This window comes from Netta rufina, assembly GCF_964035555.1.
Source record: "Netta rufina genome assembly, chromosome: 1".
NCBI lineage: Eukaryota > Metazoa > Chordata > Aves > Anseriformes > Anatidae > Netta > Netta rufina.
In genome coordinates, this window is record NC_140123.1 from 161,346,122 (window position 1) to 161,367,857 (window position 21,736).

Consider the following 21,736-nt stretch of genomic DNA (forward strand, 5'->3'; position numbering starts at 1 on the left):
CTTCATATAGTGTCATTCTTCTGTCAGTGCTGCAGGAAGAAGATCACCAGAAATGACTATCAGCCTTTTTCGTTAGTTACAAGGCCACTCATACAGTGCAGTCTTCCTCTCTGCTGGATTGAAACGTTGCCATAAAGGAAAGGCTGTGCTGTGACTGCTTGGAGTGCAAGGCACAACAAGGAACAGGGGGAGAGTTTTGTATCAGAAAATTGTAGTTTCATACTTGGTATTAATGCCTCTTTTGGCTTCTTGTCCAGGTTCAACAATCCATGGTAGATTCGCAAGAGTCTTTTGTTCAGATGGATCTATTTGCTTTAAAAAAAAAAAAAGCAGATAAACAGATGGGTTACCATCTCTGCACACAGCATTTCTAGTAGAAGTTTTTTCTTAAAAAAAAAAAAATACTAGAAAACACCACAAAACCTTTATCAATAAAGCCCTGTTCTAATGTCTACAGCAGTAGTCTGCAGTGGTCTGTATTCCCATCTACCTACTGATGGTTGCCCTGATTTACAGTTTAGATCAGAGCAGTGCTGATCCCCAAGCTCTAGCGCATCAAAGCTTGTTAATGCTACATTTAAAGCAACATTTGATCCTGCAAAGTCCTTTCAGTACTGAGACAGATGATAGCATCAGGAAATGTTCTTTCTTAAAATCCTATGGTGATGAACAAGAAAGTGCATGGTCATATGTACACGTTCATGTATACATATCCCCTTCCCCTCATCCCAGAATTAAATATCACAGAGTATGGTTCTCCTTTATAGCCAATGAATATGATACACTATGTAGTCAACTACATGATCATGCTACGCTCACTTGAATTAAAATAATTTTTGTAATTTTTGAATAGCTGTATCATAAAAGAGTGTTTCACTGTCAGCTGTGCACTCTAGGATGACAAGAAAATATAAAGAAAATCAATATGTTGCTCTGATCACCTACGATTTTTAGGAATTTGGGATTTCAAAGAAGATATTGAAAAGGGTATTGAAACCCTGTTCTGAAAGGAGGTTCTGTAGAAGGTAAAAAATTAAAAAAAAAAAAGGTAGGAAACGAAGTTGTTTGGTGTGACAAGATCACTGTAGATTGATTTGGATTTGCAATTTGATTAGGTTTCATCATCTGGCAATCATACCCAAATCAAACATCAAAATTTTTGAGATACTGATTTGCACATGCAGTGATTGTGTAACAAAAATAGGTTTAGTGCTGATTTTATTTCTTGACACAGGCTCCAGGAAGTCCATGGAACTGAACAGTTTTAAATGTATGCATTGGCTGTGATACACAACACTTAAAGGAGGACAATACATTGAAATCAGGCTGAATCAATTAAAACTTTGGAATAACTAGAAAAGAAATATGTTCAACACTAGTCAAGCAACTTTCTAAACCAGAGGAACACAAATTGGGCAGTTCTGAGTGGCTTCCTGCACTGCAGTGACATAACCCTACCACGTGATGAGCAGAGGCAGCACAGCTGAGACGTGGAGAGTTTCTGACTCAACAGGTGTGTTAACTTACACAGCTTCTACACATGCATCAATTCTTACTGTATAGCTTACTATTATTATTATTGTTATTATTATTATTTTTTTTTTACATGCACCACTCCTTTCTACTTACCACTGACTTCCGAATACTAACACGTGGTTTTGGAATAGGTTTAGAAGGTTTATTTTCAAAGCTTTCTGGGAGTGTTGAAGAATGGCCCCCTTTTCGTGCTTGTAGTGCAAGCTGATAGGCCACCTCAAATGCTTGTCCTAATGTAAGAATGATTTCATAAGCTAAATTCTGGAACAAAACAAAAACATTTAAAATTGGAATTAGGTGGAGTTATTGTTAGATATAAGAAGTGGCATAGTACTGTTTACAGAATGCATTTTAATGAAAATAATTAAAAACAATATCTGCAATATTTACATCTGTTATTTGATTTCTCATTGATTAAGGACAATCTATATGTAATCTACTGTAGTTAAAATAATTACTTTAAAAAACTTTGAAAACATTATCTCACTAAACATGAGAAAAGGGGTGGGTGGATGGGTGTCACCTCTTTTTCAAACAAGTCATTAACCCCTCCACCCCTTCCCACCTCACCCTGTATCTGCTGTTCTTGAGACCCCACCCATCTTGGACTGCTGTGGGTATCTGACATTCCACCTTCCTCTACTTCAGACCTCCAGACTTCCTTTGCTGACCTCTCCTTCTCCAGAGCTGGCTGACCACAATCCAAACTGCAAGTGAAAGTCTTTTTTTTTTTTTTCCCCCTCCAGGTTTGTGGGGTTGTTTTGGTATATTTATTTATAGGCTCTTACAAACTTTCCAATAATATTTTGAACACCTGCAGAGCCAACACAAGCCTGCAGGCTTGCTTTCTTATGTCCTGCATTCTTCTTAGAGTAATTCATACATCTTGGATTTAATTCAGAAGTTACTCTCTCCTTCCTGAACATCTGTAGCCCACAGCTGGGTGCATTCCTGTATGCTTTGAAATTAGGTGAGCCCTTAAAACACCTACATGCTTTTGATGTAATTTCAGATGTAGCAATTTTATGTGATGCATCTTTTTAGCTTGTCAAGTCTAACTGCTGAGTTTGTAATAAGTGAGAAAGCAGTGCAAGACACACAGAAATACACTCTCTGCCCTTCAGTCATTAAATGGTTAAAAGACTATGTGTCTTATTTCATGCCATATACTACAGTTTCACTGCAGTCATGAAGAAATTCTATCCCTTTGTTATCACACTTCATTGAATGATGTACTTTATAACCCACACATTCTCTGTAATGAGAGTCTTTATACTCTGTAGAAAAAGTGTAGGCTAAATTCAGCCTATTTGGCTCATTACAGAAGCTTCTTATAAAGGTGCCAACTCTGGCCTTTGTTAGGTCAGAGAGAAAACAATTATACTCCTCCACTGGGACATCCTCTCAGCTGTTATGACTGCATTAACAACAGCAAGCTAGCCAAAGTTACATAGTTTCCCAAATAAAAATGTTTGTCTGATTTGATAGCAATAGTCTCCAAATTGTCTCCCTCTTAATTTAAGGAAACTGGCCAGGACTGAGAAATACTGAAGTTTGCCAGTGGAGTCATAAATGAAAACCTAAAGAGACTATTATAAAGTGGTCTGCCTTTTAGCAGGACACTAGTTATAGAATTAAGACCAATTGAGTATAATTGTTAAAAAGGTACAGAATAATATTATTTGAAATAGACTGCACATATTAGTAGCGCGAGGATATTATTCTAACGACATCTTAATCTGCTGTTGTGACAGTAAAGTAGTGTACTATGTCACTGTGGTATTATCTACGCTGGATATTATTATTGGTAAAGGAATACATCAACAGAACAGGGTGTAATAAAGGTTTGGAGAAAAAACAGACTGTAATACTATTGGGACTGGCAGAACGCACTATCCAGGAAGGTATACATAAAGGTCCCTGAGAGACAGACTGAACAGTTCTGAGATCAGAGTAGAGAAAAGCAGAGAGTCTGCCATGCAGAGACATGGGAAATGTAGTCTGCATCCTGCATCTTGTCGTAAGCTACTATGGTTTGTTTTCTTGTATAGTGTGTAAAATGAAAAAAATAGGCCTGCCTAGAGCATGCAAACATGTAGCTGTTTCTATAGTTAATACATATTTGAAATATGGCAAACAATGCAAAGTGTGTACTGTTCTGTTCATTATTCTAAACATAAACTGAACCATAACTTGTGCATAAATGTCACACATGGTGTACTGTGATAGAGCTTTGAAGAAGTGAAGCGTGCACTTCACTTGTATATAATGGAGGGCTTCAGAATTTTACCTTTTAAAATTTAAACAAAGTATCTGCAGAATTCTAATTGGAAAAAAAAAACACACACACAACGGAAGTAAATAGGTTTGGGTTGAGAGATTTCTCACTTGTAGTACTAGGGGAGGAATATGAAGATGAGAGTTAGCATATATTGGATGGGCTATTACTGGAGAGGTAAGAGCAGGATTCCCTTGAGGATATGGGAGGAAGACAACAACTGTAAAAACCATAATGTAAATCCTTCTGATGGACTGAGCACACCATTTTATTATTATTATTATTTTTTAAACATATAACACAAAAGGAAGTAAAGAAGTCTGTCTACACAAGATATGCCTAGTACAAAAGTTGTAGACCATGTGGTCGCTGTGGAGGACGTTGACTTTTACGTCACCCCGTAAAGCTCCTTGGAAAGGAGGTAAACTTTTTAGGACCATGGTGATTCTGAGTGCTGCTGCAATCCCATTCTTTGCTCAGCATGGCAGAGAAGGAAAGTGAGTAAGCTAATGCCTTTAATTTGTGTGTTATGAGAAACTGAGGTCAATTGCCTTGTTTCCAGTGTAATGTTATATTTCAATTCCTTAGTGCAAGTCTGAGTCAGTATTCTTCAACCACTTTAATTCAGCCAACCAATTACAACAGCTAATTGTTTTGCTACAGTTTTTTTTTTTTTTTTCCTGCATAAGTTGCAGCAGGCACTGTTTCTTCGTTGTATTTTCATGCTTCCATAAAGCTATGTTGAGGCTTCAGGAATATTTTAAGAATGAGAGCAAGATTGCTAATTTCTGTCTTTTGATCTACAAAAACTAAAATGTCACTTGCAAGGAATTTTTTTTTTTTTTTTTTTTTTGCCTTTTTTGAAAAACACTTTGGATATACTGAGGATTTGATGGGTTTCTGCTTTAAGGCAATGATTTTTTTCCCCTTTATGATCAATGTTATATTTGGTCTTTAAACTGAATTTACTGGAGAAGCTTCCTTTGGTATCGCACAGATAATTGGTATGAGCTACCCACCTCATTGGCTGTGTAGGAATGTCAATTAGGAGATCCTCTCTGCAATGTACTGAACTTAAAATCCCAGTAGGTAAAACCAAACCGAACACAGTATATGAAATTTTAACTTGAAAAATCTGAAAATTCTATCCCAGTTCAAAATTTCCATTCCCTGGAATGTAATCATTTGCCCGATTCTTAGTCATGATGGTCTTCAAGGCCTGACGTCAAGGATTTCTACTATAAAAACCTGACAAATATGGAAGGTTATTTATTCGTAAATAGAGTTCCTTGGGTGTAGAGCTGTTATACATGTACGTTTACACTGTTGACTGTACAGATGCTTTACCCTCCAGACCACAAAACATTTACATTTGGGGGCACCTGAAAGGACGTGCATTTGTCTGCACTCTAATGCGTCACCCTTTGTGCATTCAAGGGGAAGAAAGCTCAGCTCACCAAAGCTGGTATGACGAGAGAAGCACACCTGGCATTTGCCTTTAACAGCTGTGGACTCCTGGGCTGCATGAGGTTTTCATGAACAGGCACTCATGCAACTTAAATTCTTGATCCTTTCTCATTGTGGATTTAAAGCAGTGACATATGTCAAACTCTTCTGAATCCTTCCCTCTCTTCTAATGTAGCACAGTGAGATATTGTATGCAATAAAAAGATGGAAACAGGCCTTCAAATTGTGCTTTTCAGACTGCTGCAAAAGCTATCTATGTAGACTAGACAAAGAGGAGAGACTCATTTGCTCATGAGCTGAAAGCTCTCCGTGCCTGAGTGTGCTCCATCTCAAGAAGGTTGTGAGGAGAAATTAAAATGCTTTCACACATTCTGCCTAATGTTCCCCTGAGAGGACAGCATCTGGGCATGCCATCTCTGGGGTTTGGAAAGGAAGGAAGTATTCTGTTCTGAGGACAAGCAGATGCTATGTTGATTGTACCTGGATGGTCATGTGAACAAAGAACAACTTCCAAAACAAATTTCAGTCTCCAAATCCACTGGAAGAAGGCAATAAAGAGAACTTTGAGACCTGAAAACATGTTTTTTCATCTCTGCTATATATGTATACTAGCAGTTTCCAATGCTTATCCAGCTTAATCTGTGCAATGAAGGACAGAAGAATACAGAAAAGCAAAGTCTTTGGGTTATGCAGAGCACTAGTCAGGCCCTTTGCATGAAGAAAAGCAGACACTGTTCCAGTTTATGCAGATTATTTTCTATTAATTGGTGTGTTGCACAATGAAAGAATACCTGACTGAAATTACTTTGGATGTCTCCCATATATGAACTGAACTTTGGCACAGGGACTGTTATGATGGCTTATTTCTCCAGTAGGAATCCCTCACTGGTAGTTTTAGGGTTGTTTTTTTCTGAGTGAATGAGTGAAGTGGGTTTCAAATACCGCTCAATAAATCCTCTTCTCCCCAAGCCTTGTGTCCTTCAATATTCTTCAGGCAAGTCTGATGTTTTTCCCAATTTTGATTATAGCATTATAACTCTGAGTAGAGAAGTTGAATGTACAGTCACTTCTAAATAGTATCAGTAATGCTGGTAGTTGACATGTTATACTAAAATACTTTCCTATTGGGGAAAAAAAAAAAAAAAAAAAAAAAAGCTATTCCCCATATTTCCTGGGGAATTGAAGGACCTAAGAGAGTGAAAAAAAATCATCTAATAGTGTATATTATATTACCATAATATATATTAGATGCATCTTTTTTTATACTTTATTGTGGGTTTTACCATTTTGAACTTTACTTTTCTTACCATGGTTGGATTTCTATCTACTAAAAAAATGACAGGACTGTTTCTATTAGCAAACTGTAAGATCAGGCTCCATAAAGGCTGGACTTAAATAGAAAATTTAAATTACTGTATTCTTATGTTCTGAATATTTAGATATTTATTTTTTTTTTTTTCACGGAGCTTGTACTTCCATAAGAAATGTTAGATCCTGAAACATAAAACAACACACATACACAAAAAGAATATTTCAGTAGATAACACCCGACTGAGGATTATATAGCAGAAAAAAAAATATGACAGTTAGACATTAAATAGCTATTTTAAGCAATATGGAAACATTAAAGTGCTTAGGGTATTAAATGCTCCTCCTAAGGTATGGGAAGTGAGCAAAATGTTAGAATTATTTCTGGATCACTATTCTGGAAAATGAATGTTACCCGGGTCTGTGTTTGTGTTTGATTATTAGACCTATAAATGAAGATATGGTATTTGGAAACTATTTGTTTTTAACTGAAATAAGAGTTTTGAGACTGATTTCCAAATAAATGCAATCTGCTTTCAAAAGGAAAAGGTGGTATCAAAATAATTTTTCTCCAAACTCCATATCTGGATTATTTTTTAAACTAAAACTCCCACTTCCATGACATAGAGCATAAGAGAACAGAGGGACCATAATAATCTGATGATGGTTACAGGTGTAACTTTTTACACAGGAACATAAAAAGGACAGTGTTCTGTTCATATCTCTGTTATCACAGATGTTTCAAATCTATGAGATTTAGTGTGGTAGCCAAATATTCCTAGGACCTCTAGAGATATGTAGTTAGTTCTCTGTGTGGTCTCCTCTTTCTTAGATCTAAGGTTTTTTTTTTTTTTGGTTGTCTGTTTGAAGTAAGAATAAAACTTTTCATATTTTCCCTGTACGTTTGCAGAAGTTTCGGTTTTCCAGGTTATTCAATACAATACCAAAAGGTTTAAGAAATACTTAGAAAGATGTTTGCTTTATTGGGACTGATTCAGCTAAACATTGAAACCCGTGGAGCAGTTGGGCTAAGAAATCCAAAGAAATCACTTACTGGGATAACATCTGATCTCTGTCCAAAAAGCAGACCACATCCACATTGTGAACGTGGGATGTTTCCACTCCACAATAAAGTGATTTTCCCTCTCACCCTTTGTTGGTTGGTTTGGAGAGACTGATGAGGGTAAAAGCCAAAAAGCTGGAACTCACCAAACCAGTCCTTCCTTGACTTTTCAGGCAGTGGAACATAGTCTAAAATGCAAACTTATTTTAAGCCACTTCTTGAGTCAGACTTTCGGCAGGACTAAGCACTGAATGTAATGAATATTGATTCAGTTCTGATTTATCTGCTACATTCTGAAATTTCAGACTGGGTGGCCAAAAGTGCTTTTTGTGAACTTCTTGGAAAGCTGTAGCATAGATTAGAAGAATTGTTTGTCAAGACTCACTTATAAACATGTTTAAAGAATTCATACATGTTGTACTATACTAATGTTTTTGAATGATTTTTGTTTCAATAGCATTTCAAATTTCTCTTCTGCTATGCACTAAAGTTACAGTAAAAATCTGTAATTACATAGGTGAATTATTTCAGATATGAAATAAGATAGTATCAAAGAAAATCCTTATTTTTCTCCATAAATGTTGTTTTACTACCTCATAGTAGATTAATATTTTCATGTGGTAAATGAACAGTACCTTCTATTAATCACTATATAGCCTGAAAATGATTTAACAGAATTAAAGAACTATAACTATTACAAAGCACTATTAAAGGAAGTATCATTCATAAACTGACCACATCAAATGCAGTGAATACGTGGCAGTAGTGGTGATTTGTCTTCAAGTCTTTAGTGATGTACGCAAATGTAGAAAGGTCTTCAGGGTCTTGTGCAGCACAGGAAATGTTACGGATTTCATGTTCAGCAATAATATTCTGTTCAAAAAAAAAAAAATCAAACAATTAGGAATTACATGTAAAAGCTGCAAAATCTTGCTGTTAGATTTGTATTTACATTCATTTACTGTTCTGAAGTATTTCAGAAGTTTTTTACTAAGAAGAGATTTAATACGCTCCATGTGTGAGCTTATACATTTCATTTCAGTTTTGATCTTCTCCAACAATAACTAAAATTGTCAAAAAGCTGGTAGGCAACAAGTGCATTCTATGGTCTTCCCTATGATTTTGCTTGGGTTTTATACAGTTTATGCAGTATTTTTGACAAAAAGACATCTTTCTGGCATAGGGCTGTAAATACAGTTTCAGACTACATGGTTTTTCAGGCTACATGGTTTTCAGGAAAGGATCTGTTGAAACCCAACAGGCTCAATATCCTTTTTTTTTTTTTTTTTTTTTTTTTACACGTGGTGTTTGATAAAATTTAGATACACTCTTTCAAGAAAACAAAACAAAGCATCAACATTTATAATTAAAACCCTGAGCTCTTGAAATGTTTCTGCTTAGTAAGAAGTTTAACTATAGAAAGATCTGGCAACTCTTCTCCACTTAGCAACAACAGCATCCTGTAAGAGATTTAGAAGTATTAAACTCTTCATGCACCTAGCAACGCTACTTGCAACAGCCAATGTAAACTACAGCATACAACTGAGGTAGAGGTGGGGAGTGGCTGTCTGACGAAATAAATAAATAAAAAACTGTCTAGACCTTTGAAGAAAATTATGAATATTCATTACATAAATTACTGATATGTAAGTATTGTGTTCAGGCCAAAGGAACCATGAAGCCAGAGAAGAAGATACTGTATAGTGGCTTATGATTAGGCCTTGCTTCATCAGCACACACGTTTCAAATAATTTAACAGAAGAACAACTCATCATATATGATCTTCTGAATTGTGGCCCTCCTGACTGTGGCTATGGCTTTTCCACAAAGCAAACAAACAAAAAAAATAACAAAGAAAGAGAACAAGCCTGCTGCAGTATGACATCTCTATTGCACCAAAGAACACATGACATCTGTAGTGTCACAGTCCCTCACAGCTCTATGTTTCACTGTTGCCTTAGTGGCATCTGTTCAAGTTAAAACAATCTCTGAGCATCTCTGTTTTTCCCTCACCTTTTTTTTTTTTTTTTTTTTTCTTTCCAACTCACCTCCTCTCCTCCTCTTTTTTCTTTTTTTTTTTTTTCATTTTTTCTAAGAACAAGAATTATGTACAACTAAGTTACTTAGAATGCTTTGCCATATCTTCTTTCATTTGCTAAGTGGCAACTTTCCCACTTGTATGTAGGTGTCAAGTTTTCTAAAAGATGTATTAATATATCTAATTGAAGAAATGACGGGTTGGGAAAAATCTTAATAAAAAGCATTCCAAATTTCAAATTACAGAAAAAACATGATAAGGAAACACTTACCAAAGACACAAAATAATCCTCTTAATCTTAAATTGTTGCAAGATACTCGGTTATTTCTGTTTAATGCATTATTCATAAAAATTACAAAAACATTACTTATGTTTCAATATATGCCAGTTTATAATGACATGTATAATCTCTGCTTAACGGCCATTGACTTTTTACGTTACTTTAAGCATTTTATTTCCTTTGTTCTCAAATTGATAACTTTTACCCTCAGTAAAGATTTTGATGAGAATTATAATTATACCAAAACCGGGGATTTAGATATCCCTTTAAGATTACAGATATAGCTGTAATATATTGTCATTGATGTTGTAGCATCAACATTGTAGTTTAATAAGCAGAAAGAATTAATGCTTGGAAGGTGTTAAAATCATGTGAAATACTTATGTTAAATCACGACTCACAAAGCAACCAGCTGAAAGCTCTGCCATGCTGAAACTTTTCCTAGGTGACCTGGGGTTGACACAGGGGTTTGTGCTTTACAGCTTATTTTAACATTAAACCAAGTGAAGTTTGTAAACATACCCATATTGACTTTGTTTTGAATAAAATAAGGTGTGCCTAAAATAAATCTTGTGGATGAAAATTAGTAGTGAAATAGGCTTTTCCCTAGCTTCTACAGAATTATGCTCTGTGATCTCCTTTCCAAGTTAAAAATGTTTTCAGTGCATGCATTTACTATTTCCTAGGGTCACTACTCTAGTAGACCTATAGTTTTAGTCTACAGAAATTGTAAGACTATAAACCAGTTTGCTCTTCTGGGTGCACTCCTCTGGCACTGACCGACAATGAAAAATTGTTGTTCTAAAATTGTTACTCATTTTGTTGAGAGCAACCTCCAGAGCTTCTGAAAAAAAGAAGGGAAGGTGAAAGTCAGTTCTGCTTCTGCCAAGGAAATACCCCTGAGAGATCAAGTTTTTGATAAGAAACCTTCCCTTTGCTTGCCTACCTTGTGTCAGGCAATCCCCCTTCTTGCAGAAATTATCCTGAAGTTAGGGTTAGCTCTGATCCACGAGAAATTTCTGAAAGTCTGCTTTTTTTTCTAAGCAGCAATTTCTTTCTGGCCTCACTTGCAAAGAAATGGTGTCATGTCAAAGCGGTGTCATGCCAAGCTTCAAGGCGTCACTGAAATAGCTTTAGTGGAATGAGGTCAGAGCCCCTTTGTTACCTGAAGCTTTGCCTGCTGTAACTCAGAATACAAATTCTTAGCTTGGTGGCATAAAGAAAAAGGATGAACATCCGTGAGAGCTGAGTTTTCAAGCACATAACTGCTAGCTATTTTTGTAATTTAAAAGTGTGCATTTATTTCTAAGTGGTGTCCAGTGCTGTCAACTATAAGCTCATCAGTACAAGTCTGAATAGGATCTCACCTTAGTGCTAATCTGTTTTGGGTCTTGAAGGAATTGGGTACAGCACACTGTGGACAAGGCTGATAACAACGTTCCTGGGAGGGTTGCAGGCTATTACCTGGCTTTTACAGAAGGGAAAGGCAGTGCAGATTTTGAACTGAAGAGAAAGCATTCTACCACTTGAGCTAACACACAGAACTGTGGCATTATCTTGATCAAGTACATCTATTGCACTACTGGCATAATTTTCAGTGGGATTGAACTAGAGGCACCTAATAAAATTTGCCCAATTTACTTCAAATTTCCTTCATACATAAGACAAGAGGCACTGTACTGGAAGCTCCTTGTGTTCTCTTGATTTTTTATTTTTTATTTTTTATTTTCTTTAACCTAAGGACATTACAGTAATGTCCCTTACACTATAGAGGAGATTTAAGAGCTGAATACAGCTTTACCCAAGTTATAGTTAATAGCATTACAATGTCCTGATTTATGCCCTGCACATTAGAGAACATAAAGGATATGAGGGTTGCAGAAGCTCCATTTTGATTCAATGGAAGAAAAAGAAGCTGACAGGAATCCCTGGCCTCTCTGCTCTAGCCAATATGCCATACCTGACATAATACTAATTTCACATCTGTTTTTCTTTCATGCTGTCTTCTAACCCTGCATGTGGCTTCCAAACTATAGCAGAAGATCACAAACCTGCTTTTGTCCCCTCACTTAAAACCCGGTTCTAGTTACACACCTTTAAAAACTGACTGCTTTGTTAAGTTTGAAGGATACTGGGTTAGATGTATGGTGTGATCTGAATGCTCAGCAACACAAAGCAGTTATATATATTATTAACCTGGTCAGGAAGCTGGGTTGCCTGACTTACTTTTTATATTGTGTAGTGCATTTTAGTCACATAACAGGAAAAAAAAATCATTTCTATTCATATGCAAGCATCAGTATGAATTGCAGTTTCTTGCCATCTTAAACATCAGAAGAGAAATCCATGCATTATTTTACTCCGGCTTACAGGGATTTTACATTTTACTTTAGCTAAGCAATAACCCGTTGTTCTGTCCGTCACTGAGTTCCCCAATCTCTCAATTTCTGCTTTTTTTTTTTTTTTTTTTTTTTTAAAAAGGGGAGATATATTGTCCATATTTTGAAATGTAAGAGTCAAAGCACAGGAGCATTGTCACACAGGAAGGTGAACAAAATATGGAATTATAACTGTGAAGAATCTGCTGCAGCTCAGTGAGTCAAATGGCTACTACTAGGAACATAGCTGTCAGAGAGGCTCTAACATTTGAAAAGTACACTCACAGCTCATGTTTCTTATTTTTACAATGTCTGGCCCTGGATAAATTCTTGCATCTTCATTGTTTATTGAAACATCTTTACATTCTTATTTTTAGCCAAAAATTATATAGACCTACAAATATGTATATAGGTTTTGCTTATTTAAGGAATTGCATAGGGAAGAACATGGTTAAGGATTCTGTGGAGGCCCCTTGCCAAATGTCTGTTGTGGTGAGCTTGCCTTTTAACAGCAGAAGGCCGGACACAATGTTCTCCAACTGAGCCATTAAGTGTTCCTCACTTGTCCTCCAGACAGTGTTTCTGGAGAGTGACAATAAGATTACTTTCATTTTGGAGAGAAGAGAAGAGAAAAAGAAAGGAAACACAAAGTGCAAATCTGTCCCCTCTATGGCCTGGAGCTCTTACAGAGCCAGCCTCATAAATATTCCTATTTGTGAGGGCAAAAAGCTGATATTCAATGATTGCACATACCTTATTTGTTGCATCAATAAATTTGACTCCTTTGTACGAGACAGACAGGACAATGGTTGGCACTTTCTTCATTTGTTCTGTAGACTTCTGAAACAAAAATGAAGATGCAGTTGGAGTTACATTGCATTGCAAGAACAGCGCTCTTTTCTACTTCTGACAAAATACTTCAGTTAAACAATAGGTACTTATCCAAATATTTGACTTTTTCTTGAGCTGACTGTGTTCTGGGCTTTTGAAATAGCTGCTTTGTAGTTACAAAATTCCACAGTTTATTGCAAGGATGCAAGAACTGCAGAGTTCTGCAGTTTATTGCAAGAATGATAAAAACTCTCTTTTTCCTTAGTACTACGGGAAGAGAATGAAGCAAGTTTGCTATATTTGAAATGACCAGTCATGTAATCAAGTATTTCCCAAAATATTCATGTTTAACACATCCATCTGATGTGCCCCATTCAGCTCTGCCTCACCTCTCCCTGTCCTTCTCAGCTGTAAAAATTTACAGCGCAGTGTTTTTTGTAGAACTACTTCTTTTCTGCAATTAGTTGTTATTTAGGAATATTTCACTCTCTCTCTTACCTTCTTGCTGTTATATTCGTGACATGAGATACCCCTGCAGCTCTCCAGGCCTGCCAGTCCAGTGTTATATCAGTTATATTTCTAACTGTCTGCACTTCCTCCAATGTGGTTTCTACTGCAACCTGCTTTACACATGAATTAGCACTGAGGTTAATTCTGCATTCCCTTAGTGCCAGGTTCTCTTACCTACAGTTTATATCTTTGTATAAAGCTATTTTTCTTTTATGCTATTCTACCTTTGTGTGCCTTCAGTGTGAGACATGCAGCTAAGATACTTCTTGCTGAATGATTGGGAAAATATTTGGGATAGACGTAAATTCTCTGCAGAAAGCCTATTGATTAGTTTACAGATTAAATTTACTAAAAAAAAAAAAAAGAAAAAAAAGAAAAAAGAGAGAGAGAGAGTAAGAAAAATAAGTATGACATATCTTAGAGCTGATTTGAATTCTTTAAGGTGGGAGGCAATTACAGAGAAAACTATTATATACAAAACAACCATAGATAAATAATGTAGATGAAGTTCAGAGAACACTCAGTCATGGTAATTTCTGCCAGTGATCATAGAGATCAATCAAACATATTCTTGAGAGGAAAACCTAAGTTCAGATACAGTTAAATATGAAGAAATACCAGCACATAGAATGATGGTGCAAGCACATCAAAAGGCCTAGAAATACAATCCAAAAAGATCACAAGAGCAGCTGAAAAAAAAAGCAGCAGCAGTGGTTTTGTATCTTTGAAAGGAAATTAAAAAAAAAAAAAAAAGGAGATTTAAGCTTGAAAACACAGACTATATCTGAAAGAAAAAAAAAAAAAAGGTGATGGCAATGCTAGACAGCAAACAAATAATAGCTTAAAAGAAAAAAAATGGAGAGTCCCTTTATCACATCTCATTTCTTCCTGAATCAAACAAGGCTCCATTTTTGCCAACATAACTTTCAAAGCTACAGATCCAACCACATTCTGCAATTAGTGTCCTGTACTGTGAAGGCTAAAACCTCTAATTAAGTTTTGAAGAGAACCCCACCCTTCCATACAACGGAGAGGAATATTGCATCTCTCAGTATCAAATGACAAGAGATTTAAGACGATGTCAAGTGTCAATTTATCCTGGAGAAAGCTTCTTTTACCCAGAAGCCTAGACACTTCTTAAAAATGAAAGCTTAAATGATAAAACATTCTGAAAAATATTACAAAGTCTGAAGGAAGACACTAATCTGATTTACATGTCTCTGAGTGGAAAACGAAATGGCATCCCTGCCAAAAAGAGAGCAAAGCACATACCTGCGTTTCTCTACAATAGATCTCAACCGACTCTTTTCATAAAATACAATTTCAATGCACACAAAGCATGACAGTGACTGCACAGAAGCTGCAGTACATACATCCATCAGAATAACAAGCAATATACCCCACATATGCTCATATCTAGGCAAAACATTCACAAATATGACAACATCACTTTAATCATCTGGCAGTGCAGCAATCATCCAACTTTTGTCCTTTCTTTCTATCCCGACAGCTACATTCAGGAGCTCTTTGTCTCCCATTTTGATTATTGTAATTATCTCCTTCCTTGCCTCCTTAGCAGCAAAATTCCTCTTCTCCTCCCATACACTATGCAAACACAGCTACTAAGTTCACTTATTTTAGCTTTTTGGTCTAATTTGTACTATCTGTCACTTTCCATAAAGGTGAAGCCTCCTGTTGGCAATGTTGTACCAGCTCCCTGAGAGTCCTCCTTCATCTAGACCAGTATTTTGTACTTTAACCATCTTCTTTATCTGTTCTACATTCACCTTGCTTTGTCTAGGGCAGACCTGACCTTTCATATTTATTGAAGGTTGTGAACTGACAGAAGACAATATCTGAGTGAAATAGCTCATCAAGATGCCATTAATCTGTATGTGGCAAATTAGGAAATGAATCAGAGGCTGATTGACATTTGCAATTTATTATGCCAAACCATCTCAGCTGGTAAGGAGTGGACATTCCTTATCAACTTGCAAATCAAACAAAAACCAGGATTTGTGCAAAGGTGTTCTGGAAGATTGCAATCCAGCATACAAACATGATTTAGGGATACAATTCTATGCTTATATGCCTGTTGCAACAAACAGTTGGGAAGTGGGGTAATATCCTTAGTAAAGTGCTATTGTGAAAAACACACAGCTCTCTTTCCCTCACTCCACTCCTAGTGACAGATTAACAGAAGTCCACATAAAATTACTCAAGAGTTTTGAGTTGCCATGGTGAGCTCATACTATTTGTTTGTTCATTCCTTTTTTAATGGAGAGGGTGGCAGCCAGGAAGCGTAACACGAGTTTTCAGAGATACAATACAAATATCATTTGCTCGGCCACTGTAACTGCTTTGGCTCTAGACTCTAGGATGTTGACAGACATCCCACAGCTTTCTTGGTCAGCTGTTTCGGTCCTCTGTGCAGGCCAAGTGGGCATCTCTGCCCATGCCTGTGACCAGAATTTGAGAAGGAGGTACACAGGCACCTGTATTTCCTTTCCTCATGCTTTTCAGTTGCTAACCACCATATCAATTCTGTTGAGGACATGATGAGGTGACAAAATATTTTTATCCATCTGTTGACTCTATGGGAAGCATATGGACCTGAGCCAAGGTTATAGGACCCACAGCTGAAGGCTGGCATAGGATGTCATGTGTATGTTGGCATATGGTCTAATGCTGCAAGGCATGTTCATACCAGAGTAGCAGGATTAGATTTTATCTGATGTAGAAGTAATCATAGTGACAGGACCCTGTTTTGGGCAAGTGCTCACTAGCCTGGAACTGGTCATAGTTACTACGAACTCCACAGTGACTGTAACTTTGGCTCCTTATTTTAATATACAACTTTAGGAGAATCATCTGGATGAACAGCAAGTGTATTCTAGGCTTATTGCCATTGCCTGTCTCTGCCGTTGCCAGAGGATCAGCTGGTCATCCATGCAGGGACAGATGTGCATGTCCTGTCTCCTCAAGTGCACTGCTCCTGCAGTGAGAAGTCTTAATGCTGCAGAGTCTGTATGCCATACAGTGAAATTTGATCCCAGTTCTGAAATACTTCCTATAGGATAGGTAGATGACAGCGTGGAAGTATACCATGTGAAACACAAGTGCCATAAAACAGGCTTGACTACAGATACAGGAAGATGGAGGAAAGCACTGCCATCCTAAATCTAATGTGACATTTGTTCAGCTTCCATAGAGCCCCCAAAAAGACATGGAGTCCCTTTTTCTTATGAATCAACACCATTAGGAATAGAAGCCTCTCCTTTATTTTGATGCACTGCTGCTGTGCCAAAGCTTCTTTTGCTAATAGACTTTTCTGAAGAAAAATAATCTCTCTGAAAAGAACAAGAGGAGTGAGTGGTCACAGTATAGAAATAAATATATATGGACAACAACATGATAATTCTTACAGGTTAGTGGCAAGGTTTAAATAGACCTTAGGGCTTCAGTGCCCCTCAGAACTTGCTCTGCTGCACCTTCAGAGTGAGGGAACTGGCATCTGCTGGAATTCGTAGTGCCTGCGAAGTCAGTGGAGAGCACCAGCCACACTGCAAGCACATCTGACTTTCTAAATGAGCTACTGCTTTTCTGCATAATTACCTGGTTATTACAGTGCTTACTTTTACAGTAAAGGTTGGGATTTACACTTTTCTGAGTCTGCATCTGAACCCATTGCTGCCACTATGCAGGACAGTGAGAAACCCATGTCTAGCAGGGGGCTAGACAGGGAGACAGCAAGTTCAAATCTGAATGCATTTCCTAGAAGAAAAAGGGCAGTCTGGGGTTCTAGCTGTTACTTCCAATCCTGTTTATGAATTTTCCTTAATTTCACTGAAAAAAGCAAAACTACTATTCACAAGTGGACTCTAAATAGATTGTTATAGTACTACAAACTCTCCAGAGTGAAGCATTTCTACCCGTATTTTGATTTTGAGCTAAAGGCTGTGCAGAACTGCCAGATGTTTATTTAGAATACAAACTAAGCTCCAGATAATTTAATTTGAGATCCACCCAGCCATTGTACCTACCAAATCAAATTAGTCAATGATGACTTAAAAGGCAGAGGATTTTTTCTTTCTTTCTGTGAATACAGAAATATAGACTAGCTGTTTGTTTTTAAAAAGAAAATACACGCATATACATAACATAAAATCCTAAAGGGCCTTTAATCCTTTCAAGACAGGATTGCACATCAATACCTTGTACTGTGCAGAACTGAGAGCATTAATCCAGCTCTTCTGAATACGCCTGAAGTATACAAAACATGGTATCTCTATGCACATACATGCACACAAAGCAGCTGAAGAAGAAATTAAGAAGCACACAGAATGGTGTCTAAGAAAGGTGCTCACACATTCCCTTGATATATTGTAGCATATGGTATAATCCAGCCCACTCTCAAAATGCTTTCACCACATCTATTTACTTTCTGACAAAAGGAATGAAGATTCTACTTTGACACCTTGACCACTTTCACATACTTATATGTACATAGAAGTACATTTATAACTGGATTACTCCACTTTCCTACAGTGACCAAAATGAAACCAGTTTCACTTTAAGGTTTTATTGCATATGTAATTATACTTGATCTTGCAAATACACAGTGAAAAGACATATTCAACTATGCCAATTCACTAACAACTTCATACATAAATTTTGCGTACAAGTTTATGAGCCTGTAAAATCTTAAAAATTCATCTTGGCTTTTTACTTTTGCAAACAAATCTCCTAATTCTGTTTTATACTACTTTTTAATAGTTATCTGAAGACTGTAGCTGGTAATTTTACTGTTCCATTACGTACTGGAATCGACTTCACTTAGAGAATCTGAGCAATTTCCCATACTGGTAGTTGCTATTAATTCTAAATGGAATCAAACTGCACACTTCAAAATATGTGTTGGTATACCACCTACTATCAGATCCATAAGTCGGTTCCTTACGTAAGGCTTATGAAGCCTTGTTAAGCATTTCCTTTTGAGTGAATCACTTTGGCAACAGCATGCATAAGATGAAATAAAAAGGCAGAGTTCACTTTTGACCTGGTAGTTTTGAAGCCAATTTTGAAAATGCAGTCTGCCTTGTAACAAATATTTACTAACTTCTCACAGTCCAAAAGGCTTAAAAATGTTTCACTGACATAATTTAATACATCTTGGAATATGATAGCATCTGTAATCCCTGTGGTACAAAACTGTTTACTTCTCTACAATTAGTGGATGCCTCCAAGCTACATCATTAATATGAACATTGCACTGGGGATGCACCTGCAACTCATCTACTTGGGAACGAGATCTCCTTGTTTTTTCAACGTCTGTACACACTCATCTGCTGCTGACAGGGCATTGCAGCCCTCCTGCGTCTTGGATTCTTGTCAGCCAGAGAGTTCAAGAATGTACAGTCCTCTGAAGAATATGGGTTAGCATGATGTAGACATGCATAAGGACTAAATGTCTTTAAGACCTTCCATCTCTTATTTTTTCCTTTTGAGTAATATCCATGTGCCTGTTTCACTGTAGGCCCTCACTGCGCCCAAAGCAGTGGTGACACAAGAGATAGAGAGCTACAAGTCCCACTTGGGAGCACAGAGATCAGAGAATCTGTTCATTCTCAAATGCGGTATTGGATCCTGATGTGGTGTTTTACTGACTATTTTTAGTGGGAATTGAGAAGCAGAAAGGGATTAGCAGAAACAAGAAGAAGGAGTTCATTTACATCAACTTCTCCTTTATGGAGGAAGGAGTAAGGAAGGAATGCCCTAGACCCTATTTCACTTTTATCAGAGTCACCTCTTCACTGCTTCATCTTCCTCTCCAGAGATAAGGGAAGCAGATTTTGTGACAATTCCAACTTTGACATTTTGGTCTTAAGTCAGCACATGCTTTTTGAATAGAATCTCATTGCTGGTTCCCCATAACTTTGACTTGAAATTTAAGAACCTCTTTTCTAATAATGAAAACTTCTAAGAAAATTATGCAATGTTTGGGAAGGTGGCAGGATCCAAGAACAGAATTTCAGCTCTCTCTTGGGAAGGGGCTGATTGGTTCAGATTGTGCAATTTGATGTACGCAACATGAGTGATTTAACATCACATAAAGGAAAGAGTCTACTCTGCTGCACTTGCGCTGGTAAGCACAAAACCATTCCCTTTCTACGAGGTCAAGGAATTCAGATGTGTAAATGCCAGATGGAGTCTGCTGTAGAAAACAAGTCTCTTCCCAGCTGCAATTAAACTTTATTCCTTTTCTTTATTTTGATGTAAACACATTTTATTTTCTTCTTGTTCCTATGGTGATCTGAAGTGAAGGCAGTAATCTGACTGAAAACACAACTTATAATATTTCCCATTCCATGCTGAGAAAGATGAAAGCTCCTAACTTCTTGAAGACATCTCTCAAATATAATTAATAAATCTCTCCTGGTCAGGACAGCAAGATTTAATCTCCAAAAAGCAAAGGTCAGTTTACAGCAGGTGAGGAAGGGAGATAAGGAGACAGTACTGTTGACTGCAAAGGGAGTTTGTGAGAGAAAATAGCTGGAAACAAATAGGAAATCATAAAATATAAATCCATCGTTGGAGCACAAATATGTGACTGGAAAAATAAAGTATAATTCCTCTAATAGGCACAGTTCTTGCCAAATATCCATAATTTTGAATGGCTACAAGAATCTGCAATTTGGGTGGGAACAAAAAACATATATAACCCTACCACTGTGAAGAACTCAATCTAATATATCTGCATGATTTTCCCCAAACAAACCCTTCATCTGCCCTGCTGGAGCATACAGCTGTACAATGCTGAGAAGTACAGTGGATGACCAAGAAGAGTTATTAAGACAGCTATGAACATGTCTCTTTTTTTTTTTTCTCTCTTTCTTTCCTTATTTCTCTCTCCCTTCCTTCCTCTTTTTTTTTTTTTTTTTTTTTTTTTTTTTTCTCCTTAGACATTATAGAAGATTTAGGATCTCCCTTCTCTCTTAAACTATAAGTCTATATAAGAAGAATAGGCTGCTGTAAGCCTGTCTGTAGAGAGAAGTGAGGGATATCCTCATTACACTTCTTTTGAAGAATCCAAACCATAAATAGCAATAACTGAAAGTTCAGGAAGCCTCTACAATTACCAGGGAGGGACTAGCAGTCAGCAAGTTGTCATTTTTGTTGCTTTTCTGTATATATGAATGATTAAGGAAGATCAAGATTATTTTTTCCCACTGATAGGCTTTCATCCTTGTGTGCACTTGCTGACAGGAAAATGTCCAGTGAATACCAACACTATTTTGAACAGCATTAGGTTGAAGAAGAAGCAAAAATCACATTGATGGAAATACTAGTTACCTAATTTTCATACTTTCTGCTTAAAACCATTATCTAGCAGACTCCAGAAAGATTAAAAATTTGCTGGAATGGACCCCAACATGATACAAAGTTACATATAATGTATTTCACCCTCAGCCTGTTTCAGACTACAGCATGAAGTTCAACATGTATATTTGAAATACAGAAGTAGTAAAATAAAATAAACACTAAAATTAAATGGTGCTCTATCACATTAGTATAGCCTTGTGTACAACTTTACTTATTAATAAGAATGTACGTAAGTGTCGTGGTTCCGCTCGAGTGGGCAGCCGAGCTCCACCACAGCCTCTCTCTCACTCCCCCTCCTCAAAGAGGAATGGGGAGAAAATATGTGAAAAGGGCTCAAGGGTTGAGATAAGGACGAGAAAATCATGCAATAATTATTGTAACGGGCAAAACAGACTCGGCATAAGGAGATAGTAAGATTTATTGCCTATTACTAACAAGCGAGAGAAGTGAGAAAACAAAGGAAAAAGCAAACCAAAAGCACCTTCCCACCCATCCACCCTCTTCCACCTCCTCCCCCCGAGCGGCGCAGGGGAACGGGGGAATGGGGGTTATGGTCAGTCTACAGCACTTCTTCTCTGCCGCTCCTTCTCGGTCACTCTCATCCCCTGTGCTGTAGGGTCCCACCCACGGGTTGCAGTCCTTGATGAACTGATCCGGCGTGGGC

General features: G+C 37.1%; 1 protein-coding gene across 14 annotated transcripts in view; it reads right to left on the reverse strand.

The window, feature by feature from the left end:
* Nucleotides 1-201: 201 nt before the first annotated feature.
* The window catches only part of ANKS1B (ankyrin repeat and sterile alpha motif domain containing 1B), a gene marked incomplete at both ends in the record, with an annotated part of 436,397 nt that continues 414,862 nt past the window's right edge, over nt 202-21,736 (reverse strand). For 10 of the 14 annotated variants that reach the window (XM_084292214.1, XM_084292215.1, XM_084292213.1 and 7 more), the window contains 4 exons: nt 202-312; nt 1,630-1,797; nt 8,388-8,525; nt 13,102-13,188. In XM_084292214.1, the coding sequence (XP_084148340.1) occupies nt 202-312; nt 1,630-1,797; nt 8,388-8,525; nt 13,102-13,188 (504 nt within the window). Of the gene's footprint in view, nt 313-1,625; nt 1,798-8,387; nt 8,526-13,101; nt 13,189-21,736 lie in introns of all 14 variants that reach the window. The other 4 variants (XM_084292209.1, XM_084292210.1, XM_084292208.1 and 1 more) reach the window with 1 other exon arrangement.